Below are 16,654 nucleotides of genomic sequence, written 5' to 3'. Positions count from 1 at the left end.
TACTAAAATCAAACTCGAACAGCAGACTTAAACGATGCAGATGAAGCGTGTAATTCATTTCATATTTTGAAGGACCCACTTGAAAACGAGATGGTGCCTCTCAAGGGTTTAAGACGTTTTGAAAGGCAGTCTACAGTAACACCCATCCAACATGTAAGCTTTCCGTTGTATCAAACCTGAGACTGCTACCTTCAGTGAACAAAGACTTTCTCAGCACTCTGGCCACTGAAAGTAGTTTAATTAAAATGTGCGGTTGGTGGTCACCTTTAACTTCAATGTTATTTTTCCTAGTACTGTAGCAGTTCATTGGGATCACAGGCCTCCTATAACAAAGTACACATTCCAGACATTTGTGAGTAATGAGTAATGTCTGTGCGCTTTGTGTCCAACAACTGTTAATATTTCAGTGGCCTTTTATTGTAATTGCTGTACCAAAGACTTAAGTGTAAAGATATTTTAAGCCATAAAGCAGCAACCTTGTGTGACAGCAGGACTTTACTGCATCTGCATTGCTGCAGCGCCGAAAAACCCCAACCCTTTATCCTGTTTGCAGCAATGCAGTGGCACATTGTCTCTTTCCTGCAGTGACCAACGATCCGTTTTACAGAGTTAATAAATTGACTAAACATTCTGTGAAAAATAAGTAACGTTTTGGATCTTAAAACCAGGAGCACCTATACATGCTGCGTCTGTGAAAACCTAAATTAGTGAACACCTGGCATCCAGACAAATTCTGCCTCATCTGCACTCATTAGGTCTGATGTGTTCGCATGGCAACATCATTTTTCAAGGGATCAAAGTGCTGCTTTTGCACAGCGCAAAGTGGTTTATACAACACCATTTCCCCATAATTACGAAATGTATGTGCACTGTGAAAACAAACAAGACAAAGGAATCAATCAGTGTTAATGTAACTTTTATTTACATTTGTTTAAAACAACAATCACATTTACAATATACAATAAATAAATCATTAGCCTGCAACTGATCAATCATAGAAGAAGTTCTTATAACTTGTGAGGCATTTTTAGATTAGCTGATAAATAACAACTGAAAAGTAATACATCTGAAGCCATGCTAGCAGAGCCATCATTTATGAATGAAAGGGATTTCAGATTGACTCAACAAAAAAAACAATGTAGGTTTACATTGCTGCAGTAATCAATGAACAAAAGCATGCTGGGAGGTTGCTCTCAGTCACAAGATGGCAGCAGAGGACCATAACACATTGCAGACGTTTGATCCAACTCTAGAAGCTGATCTATCTTCAATACATTCTCTATTACATTTCTACAGAGTCAGCTCTCATCTTAAAACTTTCAGCATAGCAGCAGGATCCATGATTGCTACAACGCTGATGAATGGTTTTTCGAGATTGTTGTGATCCCAAGGCCTGTTATTGCAAAGAGTTTCTGCGGCAGTATACTTGCTGATTGCTTAGTTTTCACTCCTCACAACAACCAGCTAAGACACTGCCAGAGAAACACCCACAGCAGCCGCGTCCAGCAGAGTGTCCCTCCGCCTGCCCCAGCAGGATCCTGACTGCTCTGCCGTACTCTTCCCCCTGAGAGTCTGGCACTGGGGATGCTCTCACCTTTCATGTCCAGCTTCCTGTGGTTGTTGGCCTCGCACTAAAAGCCTCCGGGGCGGCGTGGTGCCTAAGCCAACAGCCGGTAGCTCTACAAGAGAAGTAGGAAATAATTAATTCAAGTCATGGAAGACATTTTATTGTCAATTTTTTCGGAAACTTTAATTAAGCCCTAAAGGAACACTGCAACAAACTCATTTTTTGTTAATGAACAGATTTTTCTCTCCATCATTTGGTTTAAATAATATCATAAGTCAAAAATGTTCTTCCAAGTTTCTCAATGTTAGTGATGTCTTGTTCTCTCAGTCCAGAACCCAAAGTAATTTAGTTTAATCTGATAAAACGCAAAGAAAAAGCAAGAAATTGCCACATCTGAGAGGCTGTAATCCACATATTTGCATGAAATATCACTTTAACGATTTAGCAATTATCAATATAGTTGAAGATAATCTTTCTGTCGTTCAACTAATCTTGGCAGCCCTAGTTTTATATAACTGCATTGCATAGAAGAGCCTACACTCTGCTGCTCTAAGACAAGTGACCAAGAGCTTGTTCCTAAACAGATTCTTCATACTCCTCTGGCCTTTTTTGCAGCATCAATTTAAGTGCACATAACTTGGACAAACACCCCCGAACTAAGAATAAACTTGCCATGACTCATGATTTTGCAACAAAAAGCTTTGTCTGTGATTTGAGCTGTTGTCTATGTGAGTGTTAACGGCTGTCTGTTCACATGAGTACTATTTTATGCTAGTTCCTGTACGTTTATGGACCTAAGAGACTAAAATCCCCTTGCTATCGTTTGCATTTGCTTGCTGCAGTGCTATTTTTGGGCCGGCTGACCACTCCATACTGTCCTCTCTCCCTGTGGACTCTGCTTTGCTGACGGGACAACATGGATACTAGAGAGCGATCAGAGGTCACTGACTAATGAAGGAACAGAGGGAATTATAAAGGGGATAGGTGTCGGGAGGGATGTTGGGATGACATGCAGATGCATGAGCGTCCTCTATCCGGAGTATCTTTGCAGCTGAAATCCGCAGCAAGGCTATTTGTAGCTCTCCATGTCTGCATTTTATGACGCACTTCTGGTTGTATAACTGGATATTCATGTGTTTTTGTGGTTGGAACGTCTTGACCTTATCTGAAGAAACAATTTAGGTTCTTCTAAGTAAAATACTTAGTGATGCTGATACTTATGCTCAAAATGTGTTTGTCTCTCAACACACAGACACAAGTGATGCCCACTGTCAAGCACAGAAACACCTCTTGACCTGCTTTCAGTTTGCCAAACGGCTGCATCTGTGTTTCTTTGTAGCGAGCCAGGCGCTGCCTTCACTGAACACATGATGAGAGGAATTCCTTCCTGCTCAGGGCTTGATGTAATCCCTAATACAGGATTGAGGAAAGCCAAGAAAACAACACCCTGCCTGCTAAATGAATGACTGGCTGTCTCTCTGCATCACACAGCAACGGCAGCAGGAGCAGCAACGAGCCTCGAATCACAAATCTTGGCCATAAAAAATGTTCAGGCCTCAGGCTGAGTTATGCTTCACTGACATCATTTTGTCTTCCTATTTCTGCACTATTCGCCTAACAAAAGACGGCTGTGGGGAATGTGTTTACAAATATGAGCGTGGGTGACAATGTAAAGAATGATCTTCAGATTTTCAATGTTATAAGTCATATTCAATTCACCTACATGTTCTTGTTATACTGATATGACTTGGGTATCGGCTTAAATTAGAGATATGAGTTGCTTGCATTGAATAAACTATAAGACCTAAAATAGGGAAAACCCATCATCAAGTTAAAGCTGCTGCTGGAGGAGGATACTAGGATGAATATTATTAAGAGCTATAAATATCCAGATGAAACATCATGATACATTTTTATATGCAATCAATTTTCCAATTATTTTGTCATTTAAATTATTGATCAAGGACAATCACCTTTCCCTAAATCCATGGAGTTGTCTTCAGTCACACGATGAATGAAACCCCTTAAAACCAATAAATTCAATAGAGGAAGTGTTTGTTTGATTTCTTGATCTTTGATAAATACCAAGTGACTCAATAATATCTAGATTTGCTTAGAATTTTAAATCCTAAGTGGGCTTACATACATATTCAGAGTGGATTTTAGTGTTAGAGGTATAACATTTACTGTCAAGTGTAACAGTACACAACATGCAGTGTTTATTTTAGGCTGGCATCTGTTTAAGTAACCATGAACTCTCACATGGGACTAGGGTTTCACGCTTTACCATGGTAGGAAAATGTACGGTTATCGTACCATGTACATCTGCTTATCTATGGTATTAAAATAAACTGATATCATTTAGTGTGTATGTATGTGAGCCAAATGTACAGAAAGGCGCAGTCTGGCTGCTCTGTCACACACACCTACAGGCTTAATTTATATAACATATTATAGATACCTGCTACATTTTTACAGTTTTATAATTCTGTTATTATGAAAATTGCTGTGTTGTTCATTGTAAAGGCCATTTTAGCTGATAGTTTTATTTTAATACTAGCAGTAATTTGTGAAAAATATGTAATTTTGATTATTGTGACTGATATTGTGATATTATTCACGTTATGGAGGAAATAATAACAGTGGCATTTTCCTTGAAAAATAAATTAAAATAATAATGCTTTGGTATTTGAAGGGGTGTATACCAAGTAAAGGAGTTTTACTTAAGATTGCAGAATAAAATGAGACTTAGTGAATAATAGGTTTGTAGAAACACAATACTTAATTCAGAATTGCTTTTGAGAATTGTTTTCCCTTTAACAAATATTGCGCTCCCTTTTTGATATTGATAATTTTGATATTGCACCAGTTCATATTGTGATATCGAATCAATTGGGATTAATTGTGCAGCCCAATGTAATACCGTATGCAATGAAAACAAGATTTTCTCTGAGCTGTATTGTGAAAATATCTTACTATTGCTACATGGGACACTCCTTACCGAGTCCATAGTTTGTGACATGTTCCACCTACAGGCAACACTTCCCCTCAGTAACACGGCAGTTCTCTCATCTCATCCCCAGAATTGACGGAAACATAAAACAGATCCACCTACACTTCCTGAACATGTCGAGTCCCTCTGCTGTCAGGGCTCATATACTGAAAAACATACTCACCCAGCTAACCAGCATCACCCACCCTTCACTTCCTCGCTCCTGTCGCTGTGCATTTCTCGGTTGTTGCTGTGTCGGCTAACAACGCTCACTCAGTCATGCTTCCCTGCTCCAGTCCCATTCCTCCACCCTAATCATCTTATGGCTAACAATGACACCAGTATTTACTGTAGAGCCATGTTTCTAAACAAAGCACACTGATGGCATGCCTGGTGCTGCAGCTTAGCCTCTCCTGAGGTTCATGCAGCACAAGAACATTGATCGCTGGATATATTGATATTGATTTTTTAGATGTATTTTGATTTAAAATGAACAATTCATAACCAAAACTGAAGTCATTTTAAAAAGAAGAAGAAGAAAATAGTTAGATGTAATAAAAACCTAGTTGTTAATTTTGTATCTTTAAGGGTAACGTTTATGGACTTTTTTCACTTATGACATATTTACTTATCGGTATTGTGCTGTGTGTTAATCCTTCAATGGTTTTGTGTCTGTGTGCATTACCCCTGGTTACCAGAAAACAGTCGCCCCAGTAACTTTCTGCAGGCTTGACAACACAAGTAAAACACACAGATCATACTAGTACGCAGGACACTGAATGATTGTCATCTGTGTGATTAATGTGTTTGAGTTTTGTCAGGTACATGAGTTTGTACTGTAGAGATATCAGTGTGACGACGTGGACTGTCCGACACATCAAAGGTGTAGGCCTTTATCTTCTTTTCTATGTAGAGTGTGTGTAATCATCTGGCTAAAACATTTCATTATCATGTAGTTAGCTGAGACTCAAATCAGCCCGTCTTGTTTTTACCAGATACAAATCAGTTGTGAGTGAAATGAGGAACACGGTACTCTTTATCTCTTTGGTCTCTGCTTTAAGGAAGAGGAGGCCGGGTCCCCTGATGGACCCCGGCTTTCACTCTGAACAGAAAAAAGAAAAAAAAGCAGAAACAGCTGCCTCATTTCTCTGTGAGGATCCAACTGCGGTCGGAAAATGAGCTTAAAGTCCCTTATAGTTTAAGTCTGATACTTAAGATTTCTTTTTTTAATTATAATTTTGAAAAATAAATCTTGATTATTGGTTTGGTCTGTACATTTGTCCATTGCAGTTTCTCAAAGCCCAAGGTGATATCTTATTTTTCAGTCTAAAATCAAAAGATATTCACATTAATTTATAATTAAAATGGTGCAATGGGTAGTGGAAGGGGGTGAGGAGACTTAAAACAATAATAATTGTTCTATTGGTTAACCTTTTTATTATATAGGAAAGAAACAGTAGAGCTATTCATATTATTGTCCCAGCTCTTTACTGTTGGTGCTCTGTCTGTGCAGAGGTCACTGTGTGATTGGTAACATTTTGTTAATCGTTTTTATCACACTACTCTGCATTCAGTAACCCTTTTTATATTAACCCTGGCATCATGTTAGCATCAAGACTCGGCTTGGACGCTTGCACCACGCTTAGATCTGCACACATCAAATGTAACACTTTCTCATACTTGAATCAACGTACAGGCCTTTTAAAAGTGAATCTAAATGCCTCATTTTTACACATTCAATTCCCCCCTCCCTAATTAGTGTTTCTGAAGTTTTACTAAAAAGTGCTGTTGTTGCTTTTTCTCCTAATGACAATTAACCTGAACGCTCACAGAAGTGCTAATATAACATGTCAGAGACTTTTATTCACACAGTTTATACACTCACCAGCAGCAGTAGAGCTCTTCTATCCACGCTTGTGTCCAGAGAGGGACCTCTTGGGTAAGGGTCTGTCCACGGGTGCTCTCTCCTGGTCTGGGTCACCTCTCCCTGGCACACTGTTGACCACTTCTACCTCTCTGTCTCTGTCTCTGCTCCACTCAGGCAGCACAACAAGTCAAGGCATGTTCCAACACGCCACCAGCAGCCAGCCGGGTGTAGGAGCTGAGGGGGAGGAGCAGAGGATCAGAGAGGGGGGAAACCCGGGAAAAAAAAACACCGTGACTCAGCCTGCTTCATCTGGTTAGCACACACAGTTTCTACTTTGAGCACTTTAACACATGATGAAGTTATTGCTTATAAGGTACATTAGGATTGATTCTCTGTGTGACTTGGTTAAGTACATTTCAAACCAAAGCAGAGGTAGTGAGATGAGGGCAACTGACTGAAAAAAGTCTTAAAGAGAAGAGCATTTCTGATTTGGACTTAGTTGTCAGATCATCTTTGCTGTGTCATAAATCATAAAGAAGTACTACAGTTTTCCTGCAGGCTACGAATTATTTCTCTTTTCGCCCTTTTTACCCTTCACAATGCGGTCTGGCTTTCCTAGCTGATATGAAAACCTCAGTCTTTACTTGTAGAAGAAAAAATGGATGCATGTAAATGAATATCTTTAAATCAGCTATCAGCTTTTCATTCAGAGTCCTGCTTTTTCTCTACCACAGCAGAATTAAACAAGCTGAAAGCAGGCACCAGCACAGCATACAAATGAAAGCTGCTGATTTATCAAATCGTCTTACACAGTAGGTCACATCAATTACACATGAAGCCCCTCAGTATGAATAACATGACTGTGAACATCTTAGGGAATTAATTAGCGAAGATATGTGAAACCTGTGAAATATGAATTCCTCCTAGATCTGTATGTTTTTTTGTCAATTAGGAATTTAAAAGCAAATGAGTAATGCAGTGGTGGAATAATCTTTGTGCTGATCCGTCAGAATGAGCTAAATATATATAAGTACATTCATTCTATTAAGCTACTGACACATTAAACCATATCAAGTATGCAGAATCATCACCATCCATGAGTGCTAATTATGCAGAGCTGCTCTGATGCAAGCTGGGGGGGTTCACTAGAGGAGGGGTGATGCCAGTTCAGTGCTGCTGTAATGGAAGTTGATCACTAGGCAGATTCTGGGTGCAGTGGCAGGAACCAACTCAGCAAAACTCACCTGCTACAATATGGTTTCAATCTGGCTGCCCAGGCATCTCTAAAGCACCGTACTGCAGCCCATCAACAGACTGATGACCTTATCAATGAAACAGCAAAGTCACTATGATGTTTCGCCAAGACAAAAACTCAAAGCACTTTGCTGCTGCTCGGAGGTTTGTCTTTTCCCCGCGGACAGCAACTTGAAAAGCCGATCAACTTTGTAAAAGAGCAGAAGAGGCGTATTTGCCTGCAGACACTTGCTTTAATTTATTGCGAGTGGTGATGCGGCACAGCACGGTAGCGTTTTGACAAAGTGCCAGCAGTAGTTTCAACAACTGAGTTTGTTCTTGATTAACTAAAGCATGAGCTATCAGACACATGGACGATCATTGAGCTAGCCCAATCACAGGAAATTATTTTCTGCACTTTAATTGACAAATCCTAACATAAAGTTACATATATTAATCTTCCTACCTGGGATAGGACGGCAACCTAGGCCTCGCACTTGGATTGGTGTTAGTAAGGGGGGGAAGAAAGAGCCCCCCGGCCCAGCAAGTTCAAAGCTTGCTGCATTGATTACATCATCGGAACTGGAGTGCTGGAACGGGACAATGCACCATCGTGGAGGGGGGAGGGGGGGAAACCGGCTAATCTCACCATTGCCTCCCTGTGGAGCTTCATGAGCAGTGTGTGTGTGTGTGTGTGTGTGTGTGTGTGTGTGTGTGTGTGTGTGTGTGTGTGTGTGTGTGTGTGTGTGTGTGTGTGTGTGTGTGTGTGTCTTTCCCATTCTCCTCTGTCTCTGAACTAAGCTCAGTCCGGTCCAGTTTACGATGGCCCTCCTTCCCTTACATTCACCACCACTGTGTCACATGACTGAAGGACTGTCTGAGAGAGAATAATGTGTGTGTGTGTGTGTGTGTGTGTGTGTGTGTGTGTGTGTGTGTGTGTGTGTGTGTGTGTGTGTGTGTGTGTGTGTGTGTGTGTGTGTGTGTGTGTGTGTGTGTGTGTGTGTGTGTGTGTGTGTGTGTGTGTGTGTGTGTGTGTGTGCGTGCTATTAGTGGCCAGCACTGCAGGAACTCAGCTGCTGCAGGACACTGCAGGATTGCTGCTCTGCTGCTGGCTCACTGGCTTCTTTTTTTCTCTTCTCTCTCCTCTCTCTATTCACTCAGGCAAATTGCTCAAGGAGGATGGTGAGAGCATGTGCTGCATACTCTTTCAGCAGGAGGAGAGGAGGGGAGGAGGAGGATGGGGGGGTGCAGAGCATGCCGGTGAGGCGCTGCGCTGGGCAACTGTACCTCTGAGAGGGACTACAGTAGAGAAACTGGAGACGAGGAAGGGAGAGGAGAGTGGGTGGGGGGAGGGGGGAGGGCAGAAGAGAGGTGCAAGGAACATCAGGTGAGTGCGGCAATTTCCTCTGCTGCCGGTGCAGCAGGAGAACTGCAGATGTTCCAAGATGATGTCAGGCTCCGGATGTGGCGAGGACTCAATGTGCAGTTTGCTATCCTGCAGTGTGTGAAATCCAAAGGCCAGAGAGACGCTTTGGACTCGCAAAGCTGACGACTCAGGCTTCTTTGTCAAGGTCTTAGCACAGTTACCTGAGGTGAACTCAAGGCTGACCGAGCCTGGCTGGATCCATCATCCAGACCTCGCAGATGGGTTTCAGAGCACATTTTTAACACTGACTCACTTTTATATTAAGTTTTTTCACCCTCAAACTATTTTAACATTGCCTTTTGAAAGGGCTCGTTGTTGAGGGCAGTAGACAATATGCCATATGGTATTAAGACAAAAGATGCAATATGGACTTTCAGACTAAAAGAGTCGCTGAGATACTGATGCTCCTGAGATATTAACAAGTGTAACCTCTAAGAGACGGTTCTTATTTGCTTTTATCCAGGCGACAAATAAAATCATAGAAAAACGCACTAAGAAACCTTCTCTTTTGTCGTTTTGTGGTGAACTCGGCAAAAACAACCTTAAAGTGCTGCATTCTGCCCTGTATCCTCCTTTAGGACGGCTGAGAATTCCTCGCAGCTAGAGCACAACTTCAAGACTGCACCACAGCTCCCCTGTCCCATGCAGGCCACTGTAGCCTCATTCTCATCCCCCCATTTTCAGCATGAACAGCACAGCATTACTCATGCAATAAATCCTTCTTACCTTAGTCTAGCATCATATTTACAACTAACACATGCTACAACAACCAGAGAAAAAAGTAGAGAGCTGGGACTGTCTTTACTCTCCTAAAAGCGAAGTCAGCAAAGATAAAGGTCCCCGCTAGTGGAGTTTGCATCATGGTTAGTCTTTTTGTCCTTGTGTCTTACAACCAGCCGATATCTGACACGCCGGCTGCTATTTCCAGCCTGTACCATGAGTTAAACATGGATGAGGGAGCAGTGGAGCCTGACTGTTAACTGTCTGGCTGGTTATTACTGGTGCAGAGGAGGCTGACACTGATCAGACTGAAGCAGCCGGCAGCTTCCCCACTGCAGGCACACCGACATACGTATATACCAAGTAAGAAGTACACCGTCCTATGCAAAGACTCATTAGACATAAGAGGTAAATGAAAATAAAGAAGAGGTAAATATCTACCTGCAGATGAGTCTCGGACGGCATGGCAGCCGGGGTGTAGAGGAGGGAAACTTCTCTGCACTCTCTCGGAGCCTCTTGGTTGCTGGTGATGTGCCTTCATGGCGCTGCAAAGTTGACTGCAGCATTGCCTCCTGAACAGAATGACATTGTTTGCACTCTCTCTCTCCCTCTATCTGCCTCACTCCTCCTCCTATACGCTCTCGCTCCCCCCTCCTCTTCTATGCACGCTTGCTGGCAGCACAAACTGCACAGCTCAGCAGTGTTCCCCCACTGCCGCAGCAGATCCTGCATGAGCTCTGCGTATCTGAGTGGGATGGGACTTTTAAAGGGGAAAGCAACCTCCAGGGTCAGTGTGCGTGCACATCCCAGGTCTGCCCTCCTCTCCTCTCTGTTCTCCTCTGCATCACCCCCCGAGAATCATCAGTGTAAAGGACTCCTCACAAGTGAGCCCCCATCCTAGCACACATTACTCTCCCACCCCCTTTTATTCATTTTCAGCAAAAGCTGCTTTGAGGTATGAGTGTGCTCAAACCTCAATGAGGAACAGTTTTTTTCCTCAGAGGCCTCTTCTGATGTGCTGTGAAACCTGTCACAATATCTCTTCAATCTACCTCTGAAAATGTCTAGAAGGAATATCTTGAGGTATGAGTTGCGGATGTATGTAATTTAACAACACGTAAGATAAGCAATTGTGAACTGCTTCACGCTTTATACAAAAAACACACAGTTTTTAAAACATTAAAGCAACTCAAATACGCCCAATTTATTTGACCCTTGGTAATTTATAAAAATCAATTTTCGACCAATTATGTCACCAAAGCATAAACCGGACAAACATGATTATTGCACAGATCGCAACACATTTTGAGAAATTAGCAATAATCACGCAATCAGTGAGTGAGTGTTACTATCTTAAGACTGCTATCTCAACACCCAAAGTTTCACAATTGCAAAATGTACAAAATCCCCTTCAGAAAAGAGAAAATGTCCTTAATCTGCAGTCCCTATTACCTGCCTTTCATTACTCAAGGTGCACTGCTCTACTGGTGCTATTCTGCAGTGCGCTAAAATATAGAAATATCTTGGCCAACAAAATTTGTCTTTTGCGCGTTGCACAACTCTGTGAGAGTGAGATCATCCATCATTTAGTCAGCCAATAGGGTTGAACTTCTCTTTGTGCAATGTCTTTACACAAAGAACGCACTTTGTGGTACACTTTTGCTGGTTTAGGGGTGACGTTTGCGCTGTGCTGCATGGGCTTTGTATAGATAATGGCGACTCCATTATGAATTCTGTGCGTTTGAGGCATCAGCAACTTGGCTGTTCTCTGCAGCAGTGCAGCGTATTCTGCTTCTCACTGCAGGAGCCAGGCTTTTTTTCCCATGACTTTGTTCTGGCTGGGTCCCCAGTTGAACTGTGATCTTTTGTCCTCTGGTGCAAAATAAGCTGCATGCACATCATATAAACCCTAAAGCCATCAAATCAAGGTTTCTGTTTTAAAGCACATTAAAGTGTGTGTGTTATACGAAGGCTTTGCACATGCAATAGCTCGTATTGCGGCCCTATCAAGATATGCCACTGCTGCTGAATCAGCTAAAATCATATAATGGAACATCTCTGACCACTGGGATCAGCTGCAAGAGGCTGTCTATATCAGTCAGTGACAGAATGAATCATAGGAATGCATCCGGCAAATGAACCATCAGCTGAGAGCAAAGCACCGTTCCCTGCATGTGGGATCTGCATGCAGTGCTGCATCAGTCTGCCGAGCGTCGCAGCATCTGTCCTCTCCTCTGTGCTCAGTGACACCGGGGAAAATGCTCCCGCCAGCATATCTTTCACATAGCCAACGCTTTTCCTCAGTAATGGCATCCCCTGTGATGAATAAGCCATGAGGAGGGCCCTTTTACATGTCCTATTAGATTACTTCCCTATGCTTTACCTGGCCACCGTCACCTCATCGCCTCTGGCTCCGCACTCTTCTTAATATTCTCTCTGGTTAGCCCAGCCAAGGGCACAATGTGTAAATGTGTGTTAAGGCTAATAGATCATATAAACGTAGAGATTTGGATTTGAGTCATCGATGCACTTCATTGAATGTGTATGGCTCTCACTAGTGTTTATGTTTTGCATTACGGTCTTGGGAAAAGGACTGACAATTAGCATTTCTGCGGTTGATAGAACATGTTTGACTTAGTAAGTGATTGTTTTTCTTTGTGCGTGGTATCACAGCAGGCTGTCATCATCAGACATGGGCTGTAACAAAGCCGATATGATATTGCAAGAAAAAGGGTTATCTATCAAGCATGGACAGTCTTGACGCGTGCAAATAATGGAGTAGAGCCTAACCATCGGCTGGTGAGTTTGCTTCTTTTTTTTTTGCCATTCACAGCCAGTTCCTTTGCTTCATTGATCTGCCGGGAAAAGATAATAGACACATTGATTCACAAGCTCAGCAGCTTGCTTGGTTTACACATCAATTCAGACTAATTCTCAATAGCCCTCAGTCAAGGAGGAGAATTGCTTTGACTGACTCCTGGGTCTTTGAAGCTGTAGATTTAAAAGCTGTGGGTGTACAGCACAGCAAGATTTATTTCTGAAAGTCTGACGAGAGTTGAAATAAAATAAAACTCCAGTGTGCATGAGTTATATTATAAAGCATATTCTCAAGGGGATAGCTGACTTTGCCAATGGAAGAGTCAGAGGAGGTAATTGTGGCTAGCACTGAATTAACTTCACACAAAACAATCTTTCTCTCTCTCTCTGCATCTTCAGCCAGTCTGGTGTAGAGATAGACTGAAGGATTCTGTATAAAAGCTGCATGGTGTGTTTCACTGCACCAATGCTTCTTTGGTGACCTCATTTTATAAAGCCGAGCAGATTCCTCCCAAGGCCAAGTGGAGTAAAAAAGGCATTCTGTAGACATCAGTAGAGGTCAACGTGGTTTTACACAAATGACTGTAAGCTCACAAACTGTAGTGTGGATTCACAACAGATGAATTATGTCAAATATCCCTTTATTCACTGACATGGAAACCATATTGTATCCCATTTTATCAAAGAATGACTGAGGACATTACTCACCCTGATATTAGAGGTCCAGTTTTGAAAGGTAGGACTCGTTAGTGAATCGTATGAAGTTGGAGGAGTCATCGGGTTCTCCCTCAGTATGAGAGATATAGTAGTAAAAGGTCTATGATGGATTGACATTATGTTGAGTTGCTGAACTTGTGACAGCTGGCTGCTCTGTTATGGTGAGTGAGCAGCGGCTCCGTCAGCTGTGGGTGTCAGCAGCAGCCAGTCGGCTCTCTACTGAGGTGCCAAGCATTACGCTCAGATCAGATTTAACTCAGGGAGACTGGAGTGGCTAGGTAGTAAGTAGTAGGTGTCCAGAGTCATATCATTCCAGTCCAAGGAGTCCCTATGTAATATTAAAAAGATAAACCAATAATAGTTATGTTGGTTTTTGTCTGGATTTCACCTAAATGTGCACATTGTATCGCAGGTTATGTATATATCCTTTATTTAACCAGCTAAAAAACCTATAAAGGTTAAGTAAATATTTCCCTAAATAGAGATTAAAGACTCTGGACTTTGTGTTCATCTTATCTGTTGCAGTAGTATGTATATGTGGATAAGCTGTTAACCAGCTACATGTAAATTACACGTGTAAATATTACTGCTGAGTTGCAATTCTTTACGCTGAACAACTTCAAGGCAGTTTACACTGAACCAAAATGATCATCTTGAAAGCTTTCAAGGACCTGACTTTGATAACAAATATCCTCTACAGGGAACTTCCACAGTCCATTACTGTAATTCTGCTATATTTTTTTCAATGAAAAATGTATATTTTGTCATTTTAACGCAGAGAACAGCTTTGTATTTGATAGAAAATGAATGACTATGCTGAATATATAGTATCCAGTATTATTTGTGCCATTTTCTTTGGCATAGAGCTAGCAGCTTGTTATGTTGGTCTTTTCCCTGCTGCATTGTGTTCTGCATTTCAGGTTCTGGGTGGAGTGCTGCACATTCTCCACAACAACCCGTGTCATCTGGAGATGTGTGTTGACTCCTGGCCTACATTCACTACTGCCATTTGTTACTACCAAAAACAGGTATGGCTTATAGGGACAAAGAAAACCTACGGGCTCCTCCAGAGTGGCCTCTTCATGTATATGTATGTCTTTACATGAAGCGTTTCAGCAGCAGCAGCTCCGGGATGATTCCTGACATCTGCACCATCTACACTAAAAACCCAGACACTCTGAGAAGTCTGCTGCTTAATGAGAGAGTCGTCAACTGGAGGAACGGGCTCATATTCAGAGTTAGTGTGCATAATGAAGGCATACCATTTTAACCATTTCCAACAATGCAATTGTTGTGAGTCTGTTTCTCTGTGCTTTATCTGGAGCAGCCCCAACCACATTAGTTTGCTGCAAATAAATACATCTTTATAGAAAATCCACAGTATATACTTTATTTAAAAACATTAGAAAAATGCATTCAAACTAGTTAAAACTGGGGTTTTTTTATAACAATTTTCCCCAATAGGTAAATACACATCCTTTTGCCATTGAGCATTTCTGGCTGCAGGGCGGTTTGTGTTCTAAACTCAAGCTGTAGATACTTAACAAATATTTTTAGCCAATTCATTGTTGGTTTAGGTTTTTAATTTGAATGAAAAAATGCTTTGCCTCGGATGTTTCTGCTTACAGCTTTCTCAAAAACAGCTCATAAAAACATTTGATTTGACGCTCCCTTTCGGTCCCGAGCAACACACCTGCCTTTACATAGTTGCATCCCTGAGTAATGCTAGAGTATGAATGTCATTTGGGTGCAAATGTAGTATTAAATAGTGAAATATAATAGTATGAAATAATATTGGCACCAAAACAGACCTTACTAAGCAGATTTTACAATTGATTCACACTGTATACACTGTCTCTGTCATTGTCCTTGTAACAGTTTTGCGTCTTTGCTATGAGTTACATTCTTTTAGTTACGGCAGACCACTGACTTTCTTTTTACATACAATATATTCCAGTGAGCTCCATGGTATAGGGTAGTGTACAGCTTTAAGTGTGGGGAAAGGTAGCTCTAGTAACAGATAAGTGTTTTGGAGAAAAAAATTAATTGTGGCCTCAGCAGTCATGACGATGCAGGTAAATTAAAATAAATCATCACTTCTGCTCATGCATCTCTAAAAGGTATCCCAAGCTCACATTGTCCCCTCATCAAAGAACTGGCCTCTCTCAGTGGGCTCGATATCACAGAACATGGAGGTTATAACTCCTTTATCCACCACAGCCCGGAGGATGTGGATCTGCAAGAGTATTCACATTCGTAGCTCCATCATTTTCTGCAAAAGTGAGATCAGAAAATATGATATGCATTTCCTTGTGTTCTTAGCTTCTGTTAACGCTTTCTCTGTCTGGCAGGAACTTATTGCCGCTGCCAATTTCCATCCTGGAAAAATCCCACGCAGAGCTCGTCGACACACACTTGCCTTACGGAGGCAGCCAGGAGAGCCTGGACCATGTGAGAGCCTGTATCCGCCATCTGCCCAACCTCTGTGTGTCGGATGAGGAGGGCCGACCCGTGTCCTGGATGCTGTCTGACGAGCTGTGTGAGCTGAGGATGGCCTACACCCTCCCTCAGCACCGACGGGCCGGGCACCTCCTGGCTCTGTCTCGGGCTCTGATGCGCAGGATGAGCTCTGCCTGTCTACTACCGGGTCAACCGGCAGAACCAGGCCACCATTAACGCTGTGACCTCACTCGGCTTCTCTGCTTGTTCCAGTATGGAGACCCTCTCAGTGCTGCTAATGTGCAAGGACAGAGTCTGGGAGAGCCAAACTGATGACAATAAAGTCTGTTGGATGATTGAAACCACACTGGAAAAGTAATGTTTTATTGTGTAAGTGGAAAACAACTGCTCTCCTTTACTCTGGGATTTCTGTTTCCCTGCAGTATCAAGGGGATGCAGGGATGACGTTAAGTCCTTTTAAATTAGTCTATTTCTGACTGCAAAGTGCAAACAAAAAAATAAAATGTTCTGTGACGTAATTGTATGAATATGCGAGTCCTGCTGCTTATTTGTATTCATTATAAAATGCCTGTAATACAGCATAATTCTTTATGGCCAGTAGAAATCTTCAGTTTGTGGCGCATGCTGTAGAAAAAGACCCCTTCAGACCCCTCTGCAGATCCCCCACAGAGGCTGTGGTCCACCTGGGACCCCTCCCTGGAGGTGTGCTGCTGTTCCACTGCTGATTGCCTCTCTGTGTTTTAGCAGCAATGCACCATTCAAGTCTGCAGGCAACTTGACAAATGAGCAGCGATCTGAGCAGAGGGGATGCTCATACTGCACCACACATCCTGTCCCATCCACATGCCCCCGTCC

General features: G+C 42.2%; 1 protein-coding gene and 1 long non-coding RNA gene across 4 annotated transcripts; one reads left to right on the top strand and one right to left on the bottom strand.

Moving 5' to 3' along the window:
- Nucleotides 1-899: 899 nt before the first annotated feature.
- LOC307037016 lies at nucleotides 900-10,641 on the bottom strand. Its single transcript, XR_013807558.1, has 2 exons — nucleotides 10,247-10,641; nucleotides 900-6,660 (listed from the first exon to the last, which is right to left on the bottom strand). It is a non-coding gene; the product is annotated as an uncharacterized lncRNA (long non-coding RNA).
- On the top strand, nucleotides 6,622-16,268 carry LOC307037015 (glycine N-acyltransferase-like). 3 transcript variants are annotated; one of them, XR_013807557.1, is made up of 3 exons: nucleotides 6,622-6,738; nucleotides 14,260-14,367; nucleotides 15,691-16,268. XR_013807557.1 is itself a non-coding variant. In XM_079677729.1 (3 exons), the coding sequence occupies exons 1-3, from the start codon at nucleotides 7,099-7,101 to the stop codon at nucleotides 16,013-16,015; spliced, it is 573 nt and encodes a 190-aa protein (XP_079533855.1). In that variant the 5' UTR covers nucleotides 6,646-7,098; the 3' UTR covers nucleotides 16,016-16,268. The 3 variants fall into 3 exon arrangements, 2 of the variants coding, with proteins under 2 accessions (XP_079533855.1, XP_079533856.1); XM_079677729.1 differs by having other exon boundaries at nucleotides 6,646-7,238; XM_079677730.1 differs by lacking the exons at nucleotides 6,622-6,738; nucleotides 14,260-14,367 and adding an exon at nucleotides 14,479-14,576.
- Nucleotides 16,269-16,654: the final 386 nt, after the last annotated feature.

The sequence above is a fragment of the Notothenia rossii genome (genome assembly GCF_949606895.1).
Source record: "Notothenia rossii genome assembly, chromosome: 4".
Taxonomy (NCBI): domain Eukaryota; kingdom Metazoa; phylum Chordata; class Actinopteri; order Perciformes; family Nototheniidae; genus Notothenia; species Notothenia rossii.
This window is presented reverse-complemented; position numbering and strand designations above follow the sequence as displayed.

Bases quoted from the DNA above. Each gene is read 5' to 3' on its own strand.
- LOC307037015 (XM_079677729.1), top strand. From the start codon at position 7,099: ATGAATATCTTTAAATCAGCTATCAGCTTTTCATTCAGAGTCCTGCTT. The intron at 7,239-14,259 runs GTAGGTCACATC...TCTGCATTTCAG, and splicing joins TTATCAAATCGTCTTACACA to GTTCTGGGTGGAGTGCTGCA. The intron at 14,368-15,690 runs GTATGGCTTATA...TCTGTCTGGCAG, and splicing joins TTTGTTACTACCAAAAACAG to GAACTTATTGCCGCTGCCAA.